Source organism: Mercenaria mercenaria, chromosome 12 (genome assembly GCF_021730395.1).
Source record: "Mercenaria mercenaria strain notata chromosome 12, MADL_Memer_1, whole genome shotgun sequence".
Lineage (NCBI taxonomy): Eukaryota > Metazoa > Mollusca > Bivalvia > Venerida > Veneridae > Mercenaria > Mercenaria mercenaria.
The window spans coordinates 9,063,403-9,087,068 of NC_069372.1; the positions used below are offsets into that span (position 1 = coordinate 9,063,403).

Sequence of the window (23,666 nt, forward strand, 5' to 3'; positions counted from 1 at the left end):
AGCATTCGGAACACCCCTCGGAACAAAACTGTATAAAAGTTTGTGGACGTTTCGCTAAAAACATTATATGCTCTGCTTCAGAATTTGTATCAGGATTAACTAGTTAATTTATAACAATGGTTCTCGAGTTTTACTACGACTTATTGTCACAGCCGTGCAGGGCTGTATACTTCTTGCTAAAATGCTCAGGTGTACAGTTCAAAGGACAGAAAGTGGAACTTTTAAAAGGTAGATTATTACTTTTATACTTAGGCAGTTGAGATAACATTGTTGTATTACCACCTTAAATTTTAGATTCAAGCAGCTTCAGTATATTCTAGTTATCGTAACTTTGAATATAGCAGTATTTTTCTCTGTTTTTAATGCATATGAAGTAGAAAATGACCTGGTGTGTTTGTAAAAAAGTCTCTATATATTTACATTGTAGTCCCACGGCTTTATGGCAAATAAAGTTAAAGCTTAACATTTATTTATTTAACTACAAAACATGATTTAACACTTAAGGTCAAAATAATGGACAAGGATAAGGTCACACACACTCTATACTACTATCCACGGACACTTGAATGATAACTTGTTGCTCTCACAGATATTATGAGGATCCCGCAATTTTTATACTGACAAAAGTTTCCTATTGACTCACGCAACCCACCCAACCCCGTTTAATTAGAGTGCATAACAATAACATAATTGAAAAAGACACACATCACTCTTGTGAAATATTTTATTTTCATACCATTCGTTGAAAATAAAAACCATACTCATGCAAAAAACTTGAATTTCCTCTATCTATTTTAACAGAGCGCATAATACGTATTAGATTTTCATCAGTGGTATTTTTTGAAACTTTATTTTTCTACCTTGGTAACCAATTTTAGCATACGTATGTATTTGATATGCATACTATGCTTAGGAAATGATATGAAGATAAGCACTATTATATTACACTTCTGAAATGTTGGCATTGAAAGTGATACATATGAGAGTATTTTCTGTATTGTTTACACTTTAGATTAAGACTGCAATGTAACTATCTATACTGACTTGTAATTCATGTCCAAATTAAATACCGGCGTATACCATCATTCATTTACAAGGAGTCTCAGTAGGCTTATTGCGATAGTTTTACCAGTTCTTAGTTTGCCAATTGCTTCTTGCGGAGAAATCACGGACCATGCTCTGAAAAAAGTTGCATTGTAATCATTGTGTTCAACTATAATACTGAATGAATTGAGATAATAAAAGCAATATGTAAGCAGTTCAACATTATAGTATCTTTGAGGGTCTGCTCATTGTCAACAAACTGTCCCAAGAATTCATAAAATTCTATTCCTACGACCGTTACACTCTCGAAAGTTCCGTCAGTTTAAACTTTTATTCTTTCCTTGTGTAGATGAAAAAATATCATTTTCGATGGTTTTCTGTTCGTAATAAAAAAGAAACTATTGTGTTATTACATTGAATACCTTCAGAAATTGTTTTCGCATGTCCCCATGAAATAAAAATTGGAAAACAAATGTTTAAAACTATTTTTGCCCAAGTAGCAGTTTGAAGAATTAGATGATTTACTGAATGCGTTCTCTATAGACGTATTGGCCACATAATCAAAATAACCTGTTGTTTTTTTTTTCTATTTCCTAGGTGAACACCTTACTCCAGAGTTTTTGAAGAAAAATCCTTATCATAAGGTTCCAGTCATTTTCGATGATGGTTTTGGTCTATCAGAAAGGTAACCATAAAACTTACAATTCAACTCATGTACAGCTTCGTGTTTGTTAATTAAAACCAATCATATTAAATTACAGTATTTTATAAGCCAATAGAGAGGTGGTGATTTCATACTTTAATGATTACAACTACTTGTAGGGTTTAACTCTTTATTTCAAGGAGCGTCTGATGTGTCAAAATTAAGAACATTTCAATTTATCATAATGTAGCTGTGTACAGATTAAGTTCGTACTTGTAAAATCAAAATCTTAGGTTTTAAAGAAAAAGGTTTACTTTAAGCGTTTAACTCTTTTTTATTAATCAGGCAAATACTAACAGTCTGAATCGTATTGTTATAGGGATTTACTTCGCGTACAGAGATACACTTGTTTATCATCAGCAACCAACTACAGTGTATTGCACACACTGTTAATGCAAATCCTTCTAACGAAAACGATAATACTGGTATTCTATTGCAAAACCTGTACAAAAACATGAGTACAGAGAGTACTTGTATCTGTAAAGACTATAAGTTTCATTTCTATCCAAATAAAGAACACGTGCAAATATATACCATATCTGGTCTTCGGCATCTCCTAACCTACCTACGCGCGTATTCATCGACGTTTGAGGTTTGAAACTTAAGAATGGCAAATAGTTAGTTAATTTGTCATAAACTTAATTAATTCCAGATTTATACAGGCGGAATTTTGCTCAGCTGTTGCACTTTTATGTTAAAGAAAATATACCGTTTTAAAATCTATGTCTAAAATTCATACTCAGTTCAATGATAATTTATTTTAGCATAGCAATTATGAGATACATAGCAGTAAAGTACAAACTGGCTGACCATTGGTTCCCAAGAGCGGACTTGAGGACACAAGCACGTGTAGAGGAGTTCCTGAATTGGCAAGCATCAGCTATCCGGACACCATGTATCACAGTTTTCCAAGGAATGGTAAAGTAAAATTTTAAATTATTTGCTTTTTGGATTTTCACGTCTAGGACCCATATTTACTGGCAAAGGAAGAGCTCCATTCAAATTGTTTATATGACTTATTCGAATCATTCATATCAAATACAAAAGTCACTGTTATATCTTATTTAAAAACCCTGATATTTCTGTATCACGAAAAAGCATTAAATGAGCCACGCCATGAGAAAAACAACATAGTGAGTTTGCGACCAGCATGGATCCAGACCAGCCTGAGACTCCGCGTAGCCTGGTCAGGATCCATGCTGTTCGCTAACAGTTTCTCTAATTGCAATAGGCTTTTAGAGCGAACAGCATGGATCCTGACCAGACTGCGCGGATACGCAGGCTGATCTGGATCCATGCTGGTCGCAAACCCACTATGTTGGTTTTCTCATGGCGCGGCTCGTTAATGGTAATATGCCTGCCCCCGTTGTGCCCCAACATTCTAAATGAAGATACTTGTAAAATATCGGGCGCCATTTTAACTCCTTTTGACTATCAAAACTTTATGATCATTATCCATATGATACTGATATAAACATAAAGTGTATTTTAATATTTCTATAGTAGTAAACATGGAGGTATCCTTAGTTATGCTTTGACTTTGAAAACACATAATGTGATACGCACTCTTTCCTGAAAAAAAAATGCATATTATATTTGCTCGAATGATAATCACTTGAATTTCATAATTATAATATAAATATTATCATATCACAAGTATTTGTAGTCGATAAACGATTGCTGAATTACAAGAAGATGTAGTTGATAAAGTAGATGATGAAATAGATGATGAAGGTGAAACTGATGATATATCTACGTATTTCTAAGACTGATTTATTCTGTATTTCAGTTGAGAGATAAAGTAGGTGTTGGAGCTTTTACCAAACAACCAATGGACGTAGCTAAAGTTAAAGCTGCGAAAGAAGAAATAACTAGAGCTGTTACTCATATTGCAGACTACTTCCTTCAAGATAAACAGTTTGTAGGAGGGAATAAGGTGTCTGCAGCTGACATTCTTGTGGTGTGCGAGTTGTACCAACTGCATCCGGTTAATCAGCTTGATAGTCTGGTAAAATGTAACCCTAAAGTGAAAGCATGGATGGAACGGGTAGAAAAAGCATTAGGGCCTGAATGGAAGGCTGTAAATGCCACAATTGATTCTTTCAGAGAGAAATATATGACTGCGAAATAAATGACAATAAAACACAAGTTTCGCATTGAATAGAAGTTAGGGTTTAAAATGCATTATACTATGAGACGAAAAATATTTTCTCTCAAATACCCATATAGCGTAGGTACAGTAAAAGCGACTGTATATATTTCGCAATAAGTTTAAATATAGCAGACTAATATCTTTTACTATGTGTTTGAACAATGTTCTTCACCTTAATAACAAAAAAAAAAAAAAATAGAGCAGGTCACTTCAAAAAAGAATTAAAAGTTTCCCCTGTTAAGAATTGTAAAAAAGCACACTCGTTATTTGAATGATTCGACTTTAAAAAGTTTTACAGTATTTTCTAAGTAACATTTGTAGTACAGTATTCCTCGATATGGCAGTTTTGCAGAAAATAGTGATTTCCTTGTAAAACAGAAATTCATTTTTACTATTGTATGGAGAAAAGTATTTTGTAAAATAAAAAAAATATTATAACAGATATATCGGTGTCTATGGCAGTGTTTTAACGTTTAAACCTTTAGTCTGCTGGCGGCAAGTGATTCTGCTTTTGCGACCAGTGCAGACCAAGATCAGCTTGCACATCCGTGCAGTCTGATCATGGTCTGCACTGTTCGGTATTCAGTCAGTAAATTTTCAGTAAACACCCCTTCGAATGATAAATGGTATTGCCCAAATTGGTTGATGGACAAGTCCATTTTAGAAAATTAGCAGGGTAAAGTTTAATTGAAATTGCCGCCTTTAATAATCCTTTATTAGATATAAAGTCAGCAAATACAGAGGTAATAACCTCTGTCTAAAACGATACGATGCAGATAAGAGAACGAGAAGATGTATGATTTAGGTAATTTAAAGCATGCTCAATCAAACTTGCGAAATCAAAGACATCTTGTTCGCTTTTTGCAAAATTTTACTGTACCTTACGTAAGTTTAATTTGTATCTAATTAAAGAAAATACTGAAGATAATTGCATAAAGTAATTGGTTTCAAAATTAATTTTTTTATTGATACGATTTAATACAACACTAATTTTAATTGTTATCAAAGTTACTAATCTGACTATATGTTACGTTATCAACATTATTTCAAAGAAATAACATTAACGATTAGATTACATTAAATCCAGAAACTTGGTTTTGTTCACCCCTCCCGGGCTATTGGAAGATGCCATTTGACTAAGAGCTGCTTCACAATCTTTAAGCTTCGCCCTGCTGAATTTCTAAAATGGACTGGTCTATCATTCAATTTGGGTCGTACCACTTATCATTCAAAGGGATGTTCACTGAAAATTTACTGACTGAATTGCGAACAGTGCAGACCATGATCAGATTGCACGGATGTGCATGCTGATCTTGGTCGCAAAGGCAGATTCACTCGCCGCTAGCAAGCTAAAGGTTGATAAACACAGGCGTTTTGAGAGTTAAAACTGGATGCTGTTTTTAACATAATATAGTTAAAAGTAGTGGGAATCTGCTGTGGAAAATGCTATTTGCTTTTTGAGGTATAAGCTGGATTTTGCTTTCTCATTGACTAGAAATTATTGTACATTGAGAGATTGTAGTTGGGGTTTTCCTGATTGTTAAAGGAACCATGTATTGTGACTATATTATAATTTTACGTAAACTGTATTTGAAAAAAAAAGATAATTAGCATAAGAAGTGTTTTGTCTTCTGTTTATGTGTTTTATCAATACGTGCTTATACCAGCGTAACAATGTGTAAAGCAAATGAGATCAAGCCTAAAAGTATGAATGAAGGCAGTGAAAAGTGCAGAGTTGAAAAGGATCAAGACGGGGTAAAAGAAAACTGGACAGTCTTCAGCTTATCATGCACACTTTTGAAAGCAATTTATGCAAAGAAGAACTGAGCTCCATACATGCTCAGTAAGAGAGCGCAGCGTATAGCGAAAGTGTAGCTAAAGTTATGGGGAGCTGAAACGATGACATTGGATTTCATAATAAATACGCAGATATTGGAAAAAATGAAAGGAAAATAACTGATATAATGAACAGGAAAGCAGAATTTATCGGACAGCGTTATTCCAGGGAGATACATATCTCGAGAAAACTTTAAATTATATGAAAGACTTATCTCCCATATGCAAATAAATTGCCTATGTAACGTAAATTGTAAGATCATTTTTAATACTGATATCACATTATTAAAGTTACCTAAACAGCCAGACTTTTGAATATAATTATTTAGAAAACAACATCATTATAAAAGAACTTTGGCTTTGCATCAGCTACATAATTAAACAAAACATTTAAAAAACAGTGACCTATGAATTTCTGTTTCCGCTATCAATTTTTCGACCAGATGGATAAGTGACTTGAATTAATTTACTATTCGGTCCCAAATCTAGCACGAAAAACTTAAAATTAAAAGAGCTACTTTGCAAGACAGTGGTTGCGTTTAAAACTTGAACTTTTCGAGTTCATATTCTAGTGTAAGAAATTCAAATAAGCTCGAATATCTGATTAATTGTTTCTTCGTACTTTGAAAAAAAAAGAATGGTTCAGACTTTTATGCCACCTCTAACTTAGGAACCCTAAGCACTCGGCCACGGAGGTACCTCGGGCACTCGGCAACGAAAGCAACATCAGAAACCCTAAACACTCGATCACGAAGGTCTCATCAGCGACCCTTTAGCACTCTGCCATAGATGTTACTTAAGCGACCCTAAGCACTCGGCCACGGAGGTCACTTCAGAAACCCTAAGCACTTGGCCGCGGAAGTCCCTTCAGAAGCCCTTAGCACTCGGCCACGGAGGTCCTTTCTGCGACCCTAAACACTCGGAAACAGAAGTCCCTTCAGCGCCATTAAGCACTCGGCCACGGATGTCCTTTTAGGAGACTTTAAGCACTCGGCCACGGAGGTCCCTTCAGAAACCCTTAGCACTCGGCAACGGAAGTCCCTTTCAGGAACCCTAAGCACTCGACCACAAAGGTCCCTTCAGGGACCCTAAGCACTCTGCAACGGAATTCCGTCATTTAATCGACCACCCTAAGTATTTGGCCACGGAACCCCTTTCAGCGACTCTATGCACTCGGCCACGAACCCCTTCAGATACAGATATATCGGCATAATAAAAGCATTATAAATATTTTACAAATTCAATATGAAATTTTGGCGTTCTAAGGTACGGGCGCCTTCGCATTTTACAAAGAAATTCCTACAGTGTCAGTTAATCGTCAACGATCCATATAAAATCTTTATACAGTATCAAAATAAGACATCTGGTTAAAAAGACAGATTTAAACTTAAAAGATAAATGCTCCTTGTCTTGCTTAATTGTTAGGCAAATTTTGATTCGATAAACTTCCACATTTTCATGTGATAAAATCAATTCTGTCAAAGAAGACCTCAACACAGCATATCATATAAGTTATGTGATTTTACATATTAATTGTAATGTAACAGTTTAACTAACCAAACATACACTATTTTAATTAGATAAATCTCAAAAGCCTTCTGTTAAAAGACTTTTGGCACTAAACTTTTTCGTACTTGTTTCGATCAAGTTGGTACACACTGCGAATTAAACTAGTGTAAAACGTGTAAAAGCTCAAAGTTAAGAAAACTAGAAGTAAAATGACAATATCATTCCCTTTACCTTAAATCAGCTCTTAAAGTCTAACTTTTTTCACAGAGAAATGGTCACGTCTTTTAATCAATACTATGTCATATATCTTATTATAAAGCAGTATTTGTTATATTAAACTGTTACTTCAGTTAAAATATGTTGAGGAGTTTTCTTTTTGAAAATAACATATTTTCATTGACACAAAATAAAGTAAACTAAAATGTCTATTTCAGCTATGCCAGACGTAAAAAGCAAATTACAATTACCACTTAACGGCATGCAAGTTCAATAGCCACTTTTTATCATGAAACAGATAGTATCATTATGCATTACAGCTATTACTACCATCTATTGACATCGCTTTGCTTAACTTAGTTTTTGTTTCTTTGTTTTGGGTTTAACGCCGTTTTTCAACAGTATTTCAGTCATGTAACGGCGGACAGTTAACCTAACCAGTGTTCCTAGATTCTGTACCAGTACAAACCTGTTCTCCGCAAGTAACTGCCAACTTCCCCACATGAATCAGAGGTGGAGGACTAATGATTTCAGACACAATGTCGTTTATCAAATAGTCACGGAGAACATACGCCCCGCCCGAGGATCGAACTCGCGACCCCGCGATCCGTAGACCGACGCTCTCCCTACTGAGCTAAGCGGGCGGGTTTGCTTAACTTAGTTATAATATATTTAGATTTTTAACTCTATGTTTGACAAATTGCCATTGTACAGAGTATTTGAGTAGAAAGAGTGTTCTATATTTTAGCACAACGTTCTTATAATTTAACCTTTTATCAAGCCACTGAAGAAGATACAATATTCAGAACAAGGTACAATATCTGTAGTGGATACAGTCTATATATTTTGATTGCTCCTTTGTGATATTCTTATTCTTTACATTTCTAAATGACATCTCAATATCGTTCGGTTATAATGCTTTCTATCTATATGTCCGTCTTTCTGTTTCGCAATTATCGCATGCACCCAAAAGTGAGCATCACAGTAGGTGGTTACAGTATTAACTCTCCTTAGGCGAAAATAAGCGGGTAAATATCTATCACGTGGTTAAGTCAATTTAATGGTTTTGATTTATACCTATCAAACTGTCCAGCACTAGTTAGCAATGAAATTGTCAAAGCTCCAACTCAAACCCATATAAACAAAATTTGAAATCAGTAAACCAGGATATTCAAAACCATCATCTAAAATTGAAATTTCTGTGACATGTTAGAAATGCTAGACATTCAAGACACAGGTGGCACTAGTTCTAAGAAATAACACCAAGGAACTTTCCCATCATTTAAGCAACCGCATTTTCAAACTAAATGATCAAAGAATTGAAAGACAAACGTTTCAGTCTTTTTCTTTTTGTCTCTACTCTAAGACTTACTGTCTCAGCTTTGAAGAAAATTTTAAGATCCTTAAACGTCCAATGATGCCATACATAGAAATAGTAGAAATATACCCAAAATTGTCGCATAACTCCAAGATCTCAAGGAAGATAAGACTGGCGGCTAAGGGGAGACAGAACGTATAAATAATCTTAAAGAATCAGAAAATGTTACAATATATATGTGAACGTTGTTTTAATCAAGCGATTTTGGCAAGTCAAAATACCTATGTAAAAAAAAACCCACTTAACATCTAGACTCGGTCCCGTGTAATTAGTGTCGCTGTTGAACAAATTTTCTAAGGCACTAAATACTGCCTGGTGAGTCAAATTCAACACTAAATTGTAGTTTTGGCAATATTACTTCGGTGTTTTTCCGGTGCAACCTAGAAACAGAACATGTTCTGTTAAGGGACTCAGATAGGAAAAAGGTATCTTAACTTCTCTCTCTTTTCTCTCATGCTTTTAGACAAAGTCAGTAGCTGATATCTTTTTGACAATCAAGTCGAAAACATCGGACTATTTGTTTAGTTGTCAACATTGGTTGCATGTGTATGTATATTTGAAATGAATCAAATAATTAAATTGATTTTCTCGATTGGCAGCGTAGACACGCTAACAATATATCAGGTATCTGAGTTAAATGGAAAAAGTACAGTAACTCACTAAAAAAAGTCCATATGTTTGGCTTAGATTGTGCATGCGCTTGTTTCATATCACTTCATGTAGGAAGGTTACTTCGCATTTAATTTAGAAACCAGAGAAGCTTCAAATACGGAGATGTTTGAATGTCATATCGTCAATGTATTACATACTTATCGACTATAACAAGATTTTCAATAGTTGTAGAGTTTGAATTCATCTCACCAACCAATCTAGGAAGAAGCTGATTGTAGTCGTTATTACTGGATATATTTGTTTTTCTTTCTGTCCTTAGTACAATATACGTTTGCGTTCGTTTTTCACGCCTGATGTTTGAAGCGTTTTCCTTTTCTCCGGAAATTCGTTTTGGTGTTACCTTGTTTATTTTGCGGTAATTAACAAAGTCACATACAAACGCTTCAGGCGCGTTTAAGTTTTGTCAGAACATACCATTATCATGTTGACATTGTTAGTGTTGAAATATCTTATATTCAGTGTTCTGTATTTTACTATTTTGTCCCGATAAAGGTATTTAATATAAATAAACATGAAATTACTTTTTCATCTTTTTATAGTAAGCTGTATGGGTCGGTTCTTCAGTTATGCTTTATGAATGTTAATTGTTATTCCACATAGGTCGCAATCGAAGATTTTCCGAAATTCTTCCTGTCATATGTTAATCTTGAGTAAATGTCCTGCATTATTTTTGCGGTATATGTACGTCGGCGAGTTAAAAACATAAACATATTATCAAAGCTTTTGAAAGGCCACTCGAAACAAAAGTACATAAAAGTCTGTGGACGTTTCGCTATACATTACATGCTGTGCTTCAGAAATAGCATCAGGTTTAATTAGTAACGATGGTTCTTGAGTTTTACTACGACTTGTTGTCACAGCCATGCAGTGCTGTATACTTCTTTCTAAAATGTACAGGGGTTCAGTTCACAGGACAGGAAGTGGATCTTCCAAAAGGTATTCATTAAGGTAATTATGAATGTAGCACTTTTTATTCAGCAGAAAATAGCCTGGTATATTTGATTAAAAAAACTCCCTCTATATTTACACTATTAAACCGCGACATTATGGTTAAGCTTGACATTTTTTTTATGTTACAACACTATCAGCTGAAGTAGTTGAGGTCAAAGTGTTGGACGAGAATTGGGTCAGTCATTAATTAAATCACACACTCTAAGCTACTATCGACGATTTCCGACAATTGATTGATAACTTCATGTTCCCAGTGAGATTATAAAGGTCTTATCATTTAATGGCAAAGACGTTCTCACATACATTCCCCAATCACTCCCCTCGAAATGAAACAAGCCTCCTATTATTAATTACAATGTATTTGAACTGAAAATAAATGAGCCGTGCCATGTGAAAACCAACATAGCGGCTTTGCGACCAGCATGGATCCAGACCAGCCTGCGCATCCGCGCAGTCTGGTCAGGCTCCATGCTGTTCGCTTTTAAAGCCTATTGCAATTGGAGAAACTGTTAGCGAACAGCATGGATCCTGACCAGACTGCGCTGATGCGCAGGCTGGTCTGGATCCATGCTGGTCGCATACCCACTATGTTGGTTTTCCCGTGGCACGGCTCAAATTGTTACTACAGTACAGAAACAATAATATGTCATATGCATGGTATGGCGACTTTCTAGCTTTTTTCATGGTGGAAAAAGACCCACACAGCATTGTTTCACGGACAGACTGACTTCTGGGTAGAATCATCGACCTTTTATCTGGGTGGCGTCCTAATACGAATGAATTGTACACTTTAACCGCGATTTCGAACCCACAGCGGTAAAGGGAAAGAATTTCAAATCCAGAAACAATACTACTCGGCTATTGAGGTCTTAACGATAAAGTAAAGCAATACATAAAACTAGCGCAAATCTAGCTGCGTGTATAGTCTGAAAAGTTCATAAATCAAATTCTTTTCAACCGATCGCCACACCGCCGCGAATTTCGGTCAATTGAAACAAGTCAAATGGAACATTATAAAAGTCGGGAAAAATGTTTAAAACTATTTATCCGCCAAAAGCGTCCCGTCAAAGTGTGTTGTAACTGGAAGAATGACACTTGGTGAAAAGTCTTCTAAAAAGACATACTGACCACATAAACAATATAATCTACTGATTTTCTATTTCCTAGGTGAACACTTTACTCCAGAGTTTTTGAAGAAAAATCCTTTTCACGAAGTTCTTTTCATTTTTGATGATGGTTTTGGTTTATCAGAAAGGTAAATATGAAATATAATTAAACTTACATTTAATAGTTTATTACATATTTTGTTAAGATACATGTCAGTTGTTTTCCAACATAAGTAATGAAAAAATAAAAACAGAAACCAAACAAGCTGTATTCGATGGCAATATTTAACCCTTACCATGCTAAATTTCTATAATGGACTGGTCCATCTTCTAATTTGGGCAGTACCATTTATCATTTGAAGGGGTGTTTACTAAAAATTTACTGACTGAATAGCGAACAGTGCAGACCATGATCAGACTGCACGGATGTGCAGGCTGATCTTGGTCTGCACTGGTCGCAAAGGCAGAAACACTTGCCACCAGCAGGCTAAGGGTTAATGGGGGTAATAATGAAGTTGCGATATCTTTTAGTTTCTACTAATTTATTTTAACTCGCTTTTGATGAAAGCTTCAAGCTTACTGGAACCACTCTCGAGTCCGCGTCCGTGGGAAACCAGTACAGTGGTGTCATATGAAAAGTCATGGTCGTGACTCCATTGGGGATTGAACCTATGACCCCTGGATTAAGCGGTCGAAACTTTATCCATTAGACCACCGCCCATTCTTTTATGATTACATCTCAGTCTAGGGTATAATTCTTTTCTTAGGAAACGTGCACAGGTAGGTTAGCGGATGACAGAGAACAAATTGAACATAATTAAAATTTATATATACGCCTAAATTCTGCTCGTAGGTAAATGTTGTTCTATATGAACATGGGCAACTGTCCCAATGGAACAAATGTTATTTCTAATTCCCTATACAATAACAATAAGATTCAAACTGCTAGTGTTTGCTAGACAAATACTTTACTATACGCTTAAAGAAAACTTTTTGCTTTAAAATTTGCTTTTATTAGAGAAATATAGCATTATTAGGCCTATGTCTAAAATATATCTTTAGTTCAACGATAATACATTTTAGCATAGCAATTATGAGATACATATCTATAAAGTACAAACTGGCTGACCATTGGTTCCCAAGAGTACACGTGAAGATGCAAGCACGTGTTGAGGATTTCTTGAATTGGCAAGCATCAGCCGTCCGAACACATTGTAGCCTAGTTTTCTTAGGAATGGTAAAGTAAAATTTGACTTGTTACGTTAAATTATTTGCTTGTTGGATTTTCACGTCTGGGTCCCATATTTAATGGCAAAGGAAGAGCTCCATTCAAATTGTTTATATGACTAATTCGAATCCTTATTTTTCTTATTCCATACCGAAGTCACCGTTATATTCTTTTAAAAAACACTGATATTTTTGTATCATGAAAAAAGCATTAAATAGTAATATATTTGTCCCCGTTGTACTCCAGCATTCTAAATGAGATACTTGTAAAATATCGGCTGCCATTTTAACGCCTTTTGACTATCAAAATTTCATGATCATTTTTCCATTTGATACTGATATAAACATAAAGTATATTTTAATATTTCTATAGTAGTAAATATGGAGGTATCCTTGATCAGGCTTTGACTTTGAAAACACATATGCAGTCTTCCCTGAAAAAATATGCATATTATATTTGCTCGAATGATACATGTAATCACTTTAATTTCGTATAATATATCATACCACAAGTATCTGTAGTCTTTTGATAGAGTGAAACGATTGCTGAATTACAAGAAGATGTAGTTGATAAAGTAGATGATGAAGTAGATGATGAAGGTGAAACTGATGATATATCTATTTATCTTTAAGACTGATTTATTCCTGAGTTTCAGTTAAGAGATAAAGTATGTGTTGGAGCTTTTACCAAACAACCAATGGACGTAGATAAAGTTAAAGCTGCGAAAGAATAAATAACTAGAGCTGTTACTCACATTTCAGACTAATGTCTTCAAGATAAACAGTTTGTAGTAGGAAATTATGTGTCTGCGGCTGATATTCTTGTAGTGCGTGAGTTGTACCAACTGCACCCGGTTGATCAGCTTGATAACCTTGTAAAATGTAACGCAAAAGTGAAAGCATGGATGGAACGGGTAGAAAAAGCTTTGGGACCGGAGAGGAAGGCTGTAAATGCCTCAATTGATTCTTTTAGAGAGAAATACATGAGTGCGAAATAAATGAAAATAAAACACACGTTTCATGTCTAACTATAGGGTTTTAAGCGACTGACGCATACATAATAGACGAAAATACTTTCTCTCAAACCCAAATAGCTTAGGTACAGTAAAAGCAACTATATGCATTCTGTAGTAAATTATAACAGACTTATAGCATTTACTAGTCTATGTGTTCGAACAATGTTCTTCATCTTAATTACAAAAACAGAGTAGGTTTCTTCAGAAAGAATAAAACGTTTGTTATGTTCAGTTTTGTAAAAAGGTACAATGATTTAAGTGAATATATCGCCTAAAAAATAGCACAACTTTACAGTATTTTCTAGTTAATATTTGTAGTACAGAATCGCTCGATATAGGATTTATGCAGAAAAGAGTGCTTTCCTTGTAAAACAGAAATCCGTTATTACTATTATATAGAAGAAAGTACTTTTTAAAATGAAAACAAATCATATTAAACAGACATTTCGGTATCTATGGCAGCGTTTTAACGTTCGAACTGAAATGGCCATCTTTGATACATCAGGTATTAAGATATAAAGTCAGCAAATACAGAAAGTATAATGTTTGTCTTAAACGATACCAAGCAGATGAGAGAACGATAACCTGTATGATCTATGTAATTAAACTTGTTCACTCCTACCGGGCTATTGGAAGATGCCGTTTGACTAAGAGCTGCTTCACAATCTTTGAGCTTCAACCTGCTGATTTTCTAAAATGAACTGGTCTTTCATTCAATTTGGGTCGTACCACTTATTTTTCCAAGGGATGTGCACTGAAAATTTACTGACTGAATTGCGAACAGTGCAGACCACGATCAGATTGCACGGATGTGCAGGCTTATCTTGGTCGCAAAGGCAGATTCACTCGCCGCCAGCAGGCTAAAGGTTCATAAACACAGGCGTTTTGAGAGTTAAAAAATGGATGCTGTTTTTATCATAATATAGTTAAAAGTAGAGGGAATCTGCTGCGGAAAATGTAGTGGAAAGCTATTTTGCTTTTTGAGGTATAAGCTGGATTTTGATTTCTGATTGACTAGATATCATTGTACAATTATGAGAGATTGTGGCTTTGAGATTTGCTGATAGTTAAAAGAACCATGTATTGTGATTATATTATAATTATATGTGAACTGTAAATAAAAAAGATAATTAGCATAAGAAGTTTTTTGTCTCCTGTTTATGTGTTTTATCAATAAATGTTTATACGAGTGTAACAGTGTGTAAAGTAAATGAGATCAAGCCTAAAAGTATGACTGAGGGCAGTGAAAAGAGCAGAGTTGAAAAGGATCAAGACGGGGTAAAAGAAAAGAGAACAGTCTTCAACTTATCATGCACACTTTCGAAAGTAATTTAAGCAAAGAAAAACTGAGCTCCATACATGCTCAGTAAGACAGCGCAGCATATAGCGAAAGTGTAGCTAAAGTTATGGGGAGCTGAAATGACGACATTGAATTTCTGAATTCCACAATAAATACGCAGATACATGTATTGGAAAATGAAAGGAAAATAACTGATATAATGAACAGGAAAGCAGATTTTATCGGACTACGTTATCTAGGGAGATACATATCCCGAGAAAACAGTAAAATATCTGAAAGACTTATCTCCCATATGCAAATAAATTGCATAAGTTACGTACATTGTAAGACCATTTTTAAAACAACTGATATTATATTATTTAAGTTACTTAAACAGCCAAACTTTTGAATATAATTATTTAGAATACAACATATACGATATCACATCTTCACTCTTAAATAACCAAACGTAATACAGAAAACATTGATGTCATTATAAAAGAACTTCGGCTTTGCATCAGCTACATAATTAAACAAAACATTTTAGAAAAAAACAGTGATCTATGAATTTCTGTTTCCGCCGTCAACTTTTCGACCAGATGGATACGCGACTTGAATTTACTGTTCGGTCCAAAATCTAGCACGAAAAAGTTAAAATTAAAAGAGCTACTTTGCAAAACAGTGGTTGCGCTTAAAACCTGAACTTTTCGAGTTGATATTCTAGTAAAAAAATTCAAATAAGCTCGAATGTCTGATTGTTTCTTCGTACTTTGAAAAAAGAATGGTTCAGACTTTTATGCCACCTCAACATTCAGCTTATTTGAAATTTTGAATTTCAGTCTTCTAAATGGCATCCGTTTATGCTGGCTTGAATTTAAAACTGAACATTTTGATTTCGATCTTCGAGCGTGCTCCAATTTCAATGCCAATCGAAATTCTGCTTTTTGAAATATTTTAATTTCGACCACCAGTCCCTTTGAATTGACTAAACAAAATCAGATTATGGATAGTACCAGCATATTTGTTCAACTTTGTATGTGAGAAGAAATACGTGTTTAGCAAAGTATAGCTAGTATGGCTTCTAGTGCATATGTGCGCTGTAACGTACACAGCATATATCTTACAAAAGTCTGCTGATGGCACACACAAGTAAAGTAAGATAGAAAAATGCAGCAGCTTTACTTGCATTTTCTGTAGTTATTCAGGATGTTTTCGTTATTCAACTCCTACACAAAAAACTGTCATTAAACGTTTGTTTTCAAGAGTAATTTTCACAATGCGTGACTTTGGTCTACAAAATATACGATTTTCTTCCTATCCAATCCATATCTATAAGTATGGACGGGGACTGCAAGCGTAAATGATAATCTATTTTGCCTTGTCCAACAGTAGTAATTTCCACGAGATATCCGTATTCTAGTAGATAGACAGAGATAAAGTACACGAAAGAATACAACATATCGTTTTCGTAAATGTAATTAATGCGCAATGTAACATGCGAAAACTCGATGTGGTATAAATAACGCAAAGATCATAAAAGATCATGAAATGTAGTCTAAACCTATATAAAGTTACCTTGTTCTCAAATTATTTATAATCGTCTATGAAATATATTTAATAATTCGTTTTTAAAAGAATAATTTTCTATTTTCAGACAGCTATATTTGTTATTCGCGTGTATAGGTCAAAATATAGACTTCGCTGAAGGTTATAAAATAGTACAGCTGCTTTAATATTGCAAAATAACTTGCACACCAAGGCCATTTTCTAGGGGCGATAAAATCACAACTAGACAAAAGCAAATTATTTAAATGAATTATTTCTACAAAAGTGATTCAAGATTAAAGTATTGATTACCTTTTTGTAATAATATACTTGATATTTATTCAGTGTTGCGGCCAGTGAAAACTAGTAAAAGAGAACATTCAATTTTACGCCCATGGTAGAAGGCGCCAAGTTATAAATGTATGACAAGAGAAAAATATTTGTATTCTTTAACATCTACACTATTAAAACACCAAGGTATGGTCTTACAAGAATCGGAGACTTAATAGTCTGTCAATATTCATGGTTCTGTTTGAAGATTTCATACGTTCGCATATATCATTGTTAAGTACACAATGGGTTGGAGGGAAACCTAAAATTAATTGATCGGGATTTAAAATCAATCTTCTTTCTCTGTGGAGCAATGAAAGAGAGAAAACGGAAAGTAATGCACGTGTCTCTCAGAGACTGTCTGCAGATGGATTCTCATGGCGATAAATTATTTGAGTAGAACGGCACCACGTTTTATGACGTTACATTTTTTGTATATAAAACCACTTTTAGGCAAACATAATTAGTTTACACAAATTAAGTTTGCACCGACAATACAGATACTGGTTTATGGCGCGAAATTAGTTAGGAACAGGGGTTGTCAAATCAGTCTTTGTATGTCAATAAAAACCAGAATCGAACACCGTTGAAATTCAAAAGATCAGATCAGATATTAAAGAATATTAACATACAGATCGTGTAATAAATAAAACGTTCCGTTCGCCTCACCAATGGCGTGAAGTTGAAAGTTCCTTTCATTTCAGGCGGCCAGAAACGAACATTTTTGTTTGGCCACAATGACATACCAACTTCAGTCATATCTTTTTCACAAAGCGATAATAAATTCTTTTGTATTTTTTATTTCTTTTGAAGTTTTATTTACTTTGTTTCGTTATGATTGTATCGCTCTCCGAACAAGGTCGTGCTTTGAAACTTATTTAAAAAACTATTATGAGGGTATATCAATAAGTTAACGCGGCTTAATGTTTGTTTTGTTGGACAGGCGCACAACTTATAGCTGACAAAATGTCGACTGTACGTTCAGTGACAAAACGAAGATGACTGAAGTTAGCCATCATAGACAGTTCACCCTCCTTTCTAAGTGCCTGTATTGGTATCTCTCACTTTATTTTCCGTGCCACCATGCACTCGACTCTCTTTGTCTGTGTCAATCGGTACCCATTACATTATTCTCTGCGTCTATGTCAGTCGATACCTGTCATTCAATCAGTACCTATTACACTATTCTCTATGTCTGTGTTCACCGATACGTCTCACTTCCTTCTGTGAGCATGTGTCTTTTTGTACGTCTCACTCCATTTTCTGTATCTCTGTCTCTCGATATCAGTTATACAGTTTCTGTGTCAATCTATAACTCTAAATCATTCTCTGAGCTTGTGCCCATTTTATTCGGTTCTCTCTGTTTGTGCTCATGCTCGATTACTCTGTGTTTGTCAATTGGTACCTCTCATTTTATTCTCTGTGTCCGTATTCATCGACACTTTTCCTTCTCTGAGCCTGTGTCCATTGGTACCCTTCACACCATTAACTGTGTCTGTGTCCATTTGACTTTTAGCTTCTCTGTGTTGATCAATACCTCTCACTTCATTGTAACAGTATGTGTCCATTGGTACCCTTTTATTCGATTCTCTCACTGTAATGCGGGATTTTGCAAAGGTGTACGGGGACCGTCCTAGGAGAATACGAAAACATGAAGGGGGAATATTAAGCTTAAACCAGAGCATGTTACAAGTGTACCGTTTTATCTTGCCTCCTACAAGTTTCTTGCATTTCTATTGGTCAATAGACGTCACGTGGAGACAGAATATATTCCATATCCTGCAAGTACATTTAATTGAAACAAATCCTGAAAGTAAATTTAATTAAAACAAAATGGCTGCCGCATCGCTGGTGTAATTGAATCAAGTCAGATTATTAATTAGCTTCAGCGATAGTATCGTTTCCGAGAGCAAATTTAGTGTTTTCTTGCCGTTTTCAGTCTACCTAGTTTAGGCTCGTGAAGTTTGACAAAGGCTAGCCGCAAAAGCGAAATAACTCTGTATGGGAGACACGGACGTTGAAATATTATTTTAAGTTAGATCATCGTAAAACAAAGGAATGGACATAATTTTTACTTAGCAGTTTGTTGTAGGATCATTTAATCTACGTGGAAGATAAATGATTTAACAGGAAACGGAATGAAAGCCGAAGTTTCAAGACATTTGTGACATTGTGAAATCTGGCGATTTTCGAAAGGATGGAACAATAAGCTTTTTTGTGTTTCTGATCTAAACTAGTTTATAACATGTGTAAATGAGCTTTTGTGTTTTGTGATTTAATCAAAATGCATTCATGTGCATTTTATGATTGTTAAATCAATATACAAAAATGATGCACTGTAAGTACTTGATTTACAAATATCAACTAATAATACGCAAAACATGTATCACATTGTAAGTACGCGTGTGTTGTTTCGACAGTTTATCTTACAAAAATGTATCAATAATACTTGCAAAGTAAGTAAGAGCAATAATATATTGTTAAGAAAAGGTTGCTGCAATCTCGTAGTTAGGAGTTCTATTGTCAACAGTTGGACATTCGAATGCCTCATTGAAAGGCAAACACGTCGCCGTACAGAATGTTGTGCCTCATATCCTTACTTAATTAAAACAAACTGTCGTTCACCTATGAACGCCAGATTTTACTTTTCTCCGCACCGCTCGTGAACATATTCACTAATAAAACCTGTGAAAAGATTCTTTAGAAGCATAGTATGCAACCAATGTACAACACCCATCACGCCCCCGAGCACCGGTTTAAGCAGAATTTTATCATAATAAAATTGAATGTTCTCCATGGATCCAAAAGAAACAGAAAATATAACAACACTGAGAGCAGCTGCGAACATGTGTAAAATCCATTTAAGGTTTGTATGTTTAACAATGTATGAAATTGCATTTGCTAAAAATTTTAAATGTTTCTTTTTTTTTTTTTTTTGATGAAAATAAATTTGTTGTACTGTATGACCTGCTTAATGTAGCCCTGGGAGTTCAACCCTCTACCGTTGCTCATATAAGATCATAACATTGATAAGAAGACACATATCAAAATGTTGCGAAACATTTACTTTTGGGTACATGGGGTCTACCCCGAGTTGTGATTTTTGATGGGCAAGACACCATTTAGTGACTATAGTTTATATTGTTGCAGCAATAAGGACTGATAAGCTATCTGTTTAAAAAACTATAGATTGTACCAAAAGACATATATGCATTATCAAATCGATATTTGCATGAATGTACCATGTACGGATTAATTGCTTGACTGGTAGATGGTTGGATGGATTAATTAATTGGTTTAAACAATATTTATTTTCCAAATATGTATCATACAAACATTTAGTAATGTGATAGGATATAGGAATAAGCTAAAACCTTGTATTAAAACCTCTTTCCTGATCTTTCCTAACTAATTGACGCGTTTCAGCTTTTATGACAGAAGAAAACCTCATGCGGGGTTACCTAGGCAGCCGTCTCGACAGAATGAAAGACGTCCCATAAGACAGTTGGATGACTTTCTAACATGAAAGAAATTCTACATTCTAAGCAAAGATTTGAATGTATAGTGGTGAGGGACAAGAGATTAGAAGCCAGCGACCCTAACCACTTGGCCACAGAGGTCCCTTCAGCGGCCCTAACCACTCGGCTGCGGAGGTCCCTACAGAGACCTTAAGCACTCGGCCACGGAGGTCCCTTCAGAAACCCCAAGCCCTCGGCCAGGGCGGTCCCTTCAAATACACTAAGCATCCGGCCAGGGATACTACGCACTAGGCCACCGAAGTCCCTTCTGCGACCCTAAGCAATCGGCAACGGAAGTCCCTTCGACGACCCTAAGCACTCGGCTACGGAGGTCCCTTCAGAAAGCACTCGGCCACGGACGCCCCCATCAGGAACACTAAGCACTCGACCACGGAGGTCCCTTCAGCGGCCCATAAGCACTCTGCCACGGAAGTCACTTAAGCGATCCTAAGCACTCTGCCGCGAAAGTCACTTAAAACGCCTAAGCACCCGGCCACGGAAGTCACCTCAGAAACCCTAAGCACTCGGCCGCAGAAGTCACTTCAGAAAATCTTAGCACTCGGCCACGGAGGTCCCTTCTGCGACCCTAAGCACTCGGCCACGGATGTCCCTTCAGCGACCCTAAGCACTCGGCCTCGGAAGTCCCTTCAGGAACCCTAAGCACTCGGCCACGGAGGTCCCTCAGGAACCCTAAGCACTCGGCAACGGAAGCAACATCAGAAACCCTAAGCACTCGACCACGAAGGTCCCTTCAGCGACCCTTTAGCACTCTGCCACGGAAGTCACTTAAGCGACCTTAAGCACTCGGCCACGGAAGTCACTTCAGAAACCCTAAGCACTCGACCGCGGAAGTCCCTTCAGAAACCCTTAGCACTCGGCCACGGAGGTCCCTTTTGCGACCCTAAGCACTCGGCCGCGGAAGTCACTTCAGAAAATCTTAGCACTCGGCCACGGATGTACCCTCAGCGATCCTAAGCACTCGGCCACGGAAGTCCCTTCAGCGACCCTAAGCACTCGGCCACGAACCCCTTGAGTACAGATATATCCGCATAATAAGAGCATTATAAATATTCTAATAATATAGTTGTAACAAATTCAATATGAAATTTTGGCGTTCTAAGGTACGGGCGCCTTCACATTTTACAAAGAAATTCCTACAGTGTCAGTTAATCGTCAACGATCCCTATAAAATCTTTAGACAGTATCAATATAGAACATTTTTAATGCACGTGTCGCTTTCCACTATGCCAAGCGTAAAAAAGCAAATCAAAATTACCATTAAACGGCATGCAAATTCAATAGCCACTTTTTATCATGAAACAAATATTATGCATTATTACTACTAGCTTTTAGCATCAAATGCTAAATCTTTAACTATACATTATTATTATGATTATATATTTGAATTTGACAAATTGCTCTTGTCCGGTTGAGTATAAAGAGTGTTCTATATTTTAACACAACGTCTATATATTTTTAGCTACTCGATGTGAATTTAGAACAAGATGATTAAATTTAAGGACAGTGATCGAATCTGCAATATTTGTATTGGATATTTTGACCCTTCAGTCGTCATGTTCTCATTCTTTACACTTCTAAATGACAGATCATTATTGTTCGATTCAAATGCTTTGTCTGTCTGTCTGTCTGTCTGTCCGTCTTTCTATTTTACAATTTCGCATGCACTCAACAATAAGCATCACGGCAGGTGGTTACAGTATTAACTTGTCTTATGCGAAGATTAAAGCGGGTAAATATCTATCAAGTGGCAGAAGTAATGTCAATGTTCTGGATTTATTCCTATCAATCAGTCAATCACTTGTTAGCTCCGTTACTGTCAAAGTCCCGACTCAAACCCATATAAACAAAGATCGAAATCGGTAAACCAGGATATTGAATATCCTGGTTTACCGATTTCGATCTTTGATTGGTTTTTCAAAACCAATATTTGTATTGGATATTTTGATTCTTCATTTGTCATGTTCTCTTTCTTTACATTTATCGAATCAAAATTTGCCTTACAATTAAGCAAGACAAGGGCCGAGTGCTTAGGGTTTTGAAAACCATCATCTAAAATAGAAATGAGCCGCACCACGAGAAAGCCAACATAGTGCTTTTGCGACCAGCATAGTTCCAGATGCGCAGGCTGGTCTGGATCCATGCTGGTCGCAAACGCAGTATGTTGGTTTTCTCATGGCGCGGCTCAAATTCCTACGAGGCATACATGTTAGAAATGCTGGGCATTCAAGACACCAAAGAACTTACCGATCATTTAAGCAACAGCATTTTCAAACTAAAAGATCAAACAAGCGAAAGGCAAACGTTTTAAATACACAATTGCAGTATTTTAGTACCTACTCATGCAGAAAAAATTTAGATCCTCAAATGCCTAGTGATGCCATACATAGAAATAGTAGAAATATATCCAAAATTGTCTTTAAAATAAATCCAAGATCTCTATGACTGGCGGCTTAGGGGAGACAAAAAATATAAATAATCTTAAAGGCACTTGCCTCCAGATCGTTCGAAAACGAAAGGAAGATTTTTAAATGTCTGGAAATTAATGCTGTATTTCTTAAGAATGCTTTGAAACTGATCAGGATCCATGCTGCTCGCTTTTAAAGCCTATTGCAATTAGAGAAACCGTTAGCGAACAGCATGGATCCTGACCAGATTGCGTGGATGCGCAGACTGGTCTGGATCCAAGCTGGACGCAACCGCACTATGTTGGTTTTCTCATGGTGCGGCTCAATTATGTTTTCCCTAGACATATGCACCGTTTTTCTTTCTTTCCTTTTTACAATTTATATTAGCTTTCGTTTTTCATCACTGGTGTTTGAAGCTTTTTCTTCTTTTACAATTTTGCGTTTCTCCGTATGTTCTTTCTTTGTTACTTTGTGACAAATAAAAAGGTCACCCACCAACGCTTCAGGCGCGTTTAGTATTGTCATAACATACCATTATCATGTTGACATTGTTAGTGTTGAATTACATTAAGTCTTTTCATGTACCGCGCAGTGTTCTATATTTTACTACTGTGTCCTGATAAAAATACTGATTCAGAATATAAATAAACGTGCTACCTTGCATTACTTTTTCACCTTTTTGTATGAAGCTTTGTGGGTCGGTTCTACAGTTATGCTTTATGACTGATAATTTTTATTTCGTGTGTGTCGCAATCGCA

General features: G+C 35.9%; 2 protein-coding genes across 2 annotated transcripts; both read left to right on the forward strand.

Moving 5' to 3' along the window:
• LOC123535469 (glutathione S-transferase theta-1-like) lies at nucleotides 1-6,041 on the forward strand. Its single transcript, XM_045318157.2, has 4 exons — nucleotides 1-228; nucleotides 1,642-1,729; nucleotides 2,512-2,665; nucleotides 3,537-6,041. Exons 1-4 carry the CDS (start codon nucleotides 117-119, stop codon nucleotides 3,876-3,878), a joined length of 696 nt encoding a protein of 231 aa, XP_045174092.2. The 5' UTR covers nucleotides 1-116; the 3' UTR covers nucleotides 3,879-6,041.
• Nucleotides 6,042-10,334: 4,293 nt separating this feature from the next.
• LOC128547165 (uncharacterized) lies at nucleotides 10,335-13,792 on the forward strand. The gene is made up of 5 exons (XM_053518931.1): nucleotides 10,335-10,446; nucleotides 11,629-11,716; nucleotides 12,335-12,347; nucleotides 13,328-13,394; nucleotides 13,623-13,792. Exons 1-5 carry the CDS (start codon nucleotides 10,335-10,337, stop codon nucleotides 13,790-13,792), a joined length of 450 nt encoding a protein of 149 aa, XP_053374906.1.
• The last annotated feature ends 9,874 nt before the right edge of the window (nucleotides 13,793-23,666 follow it).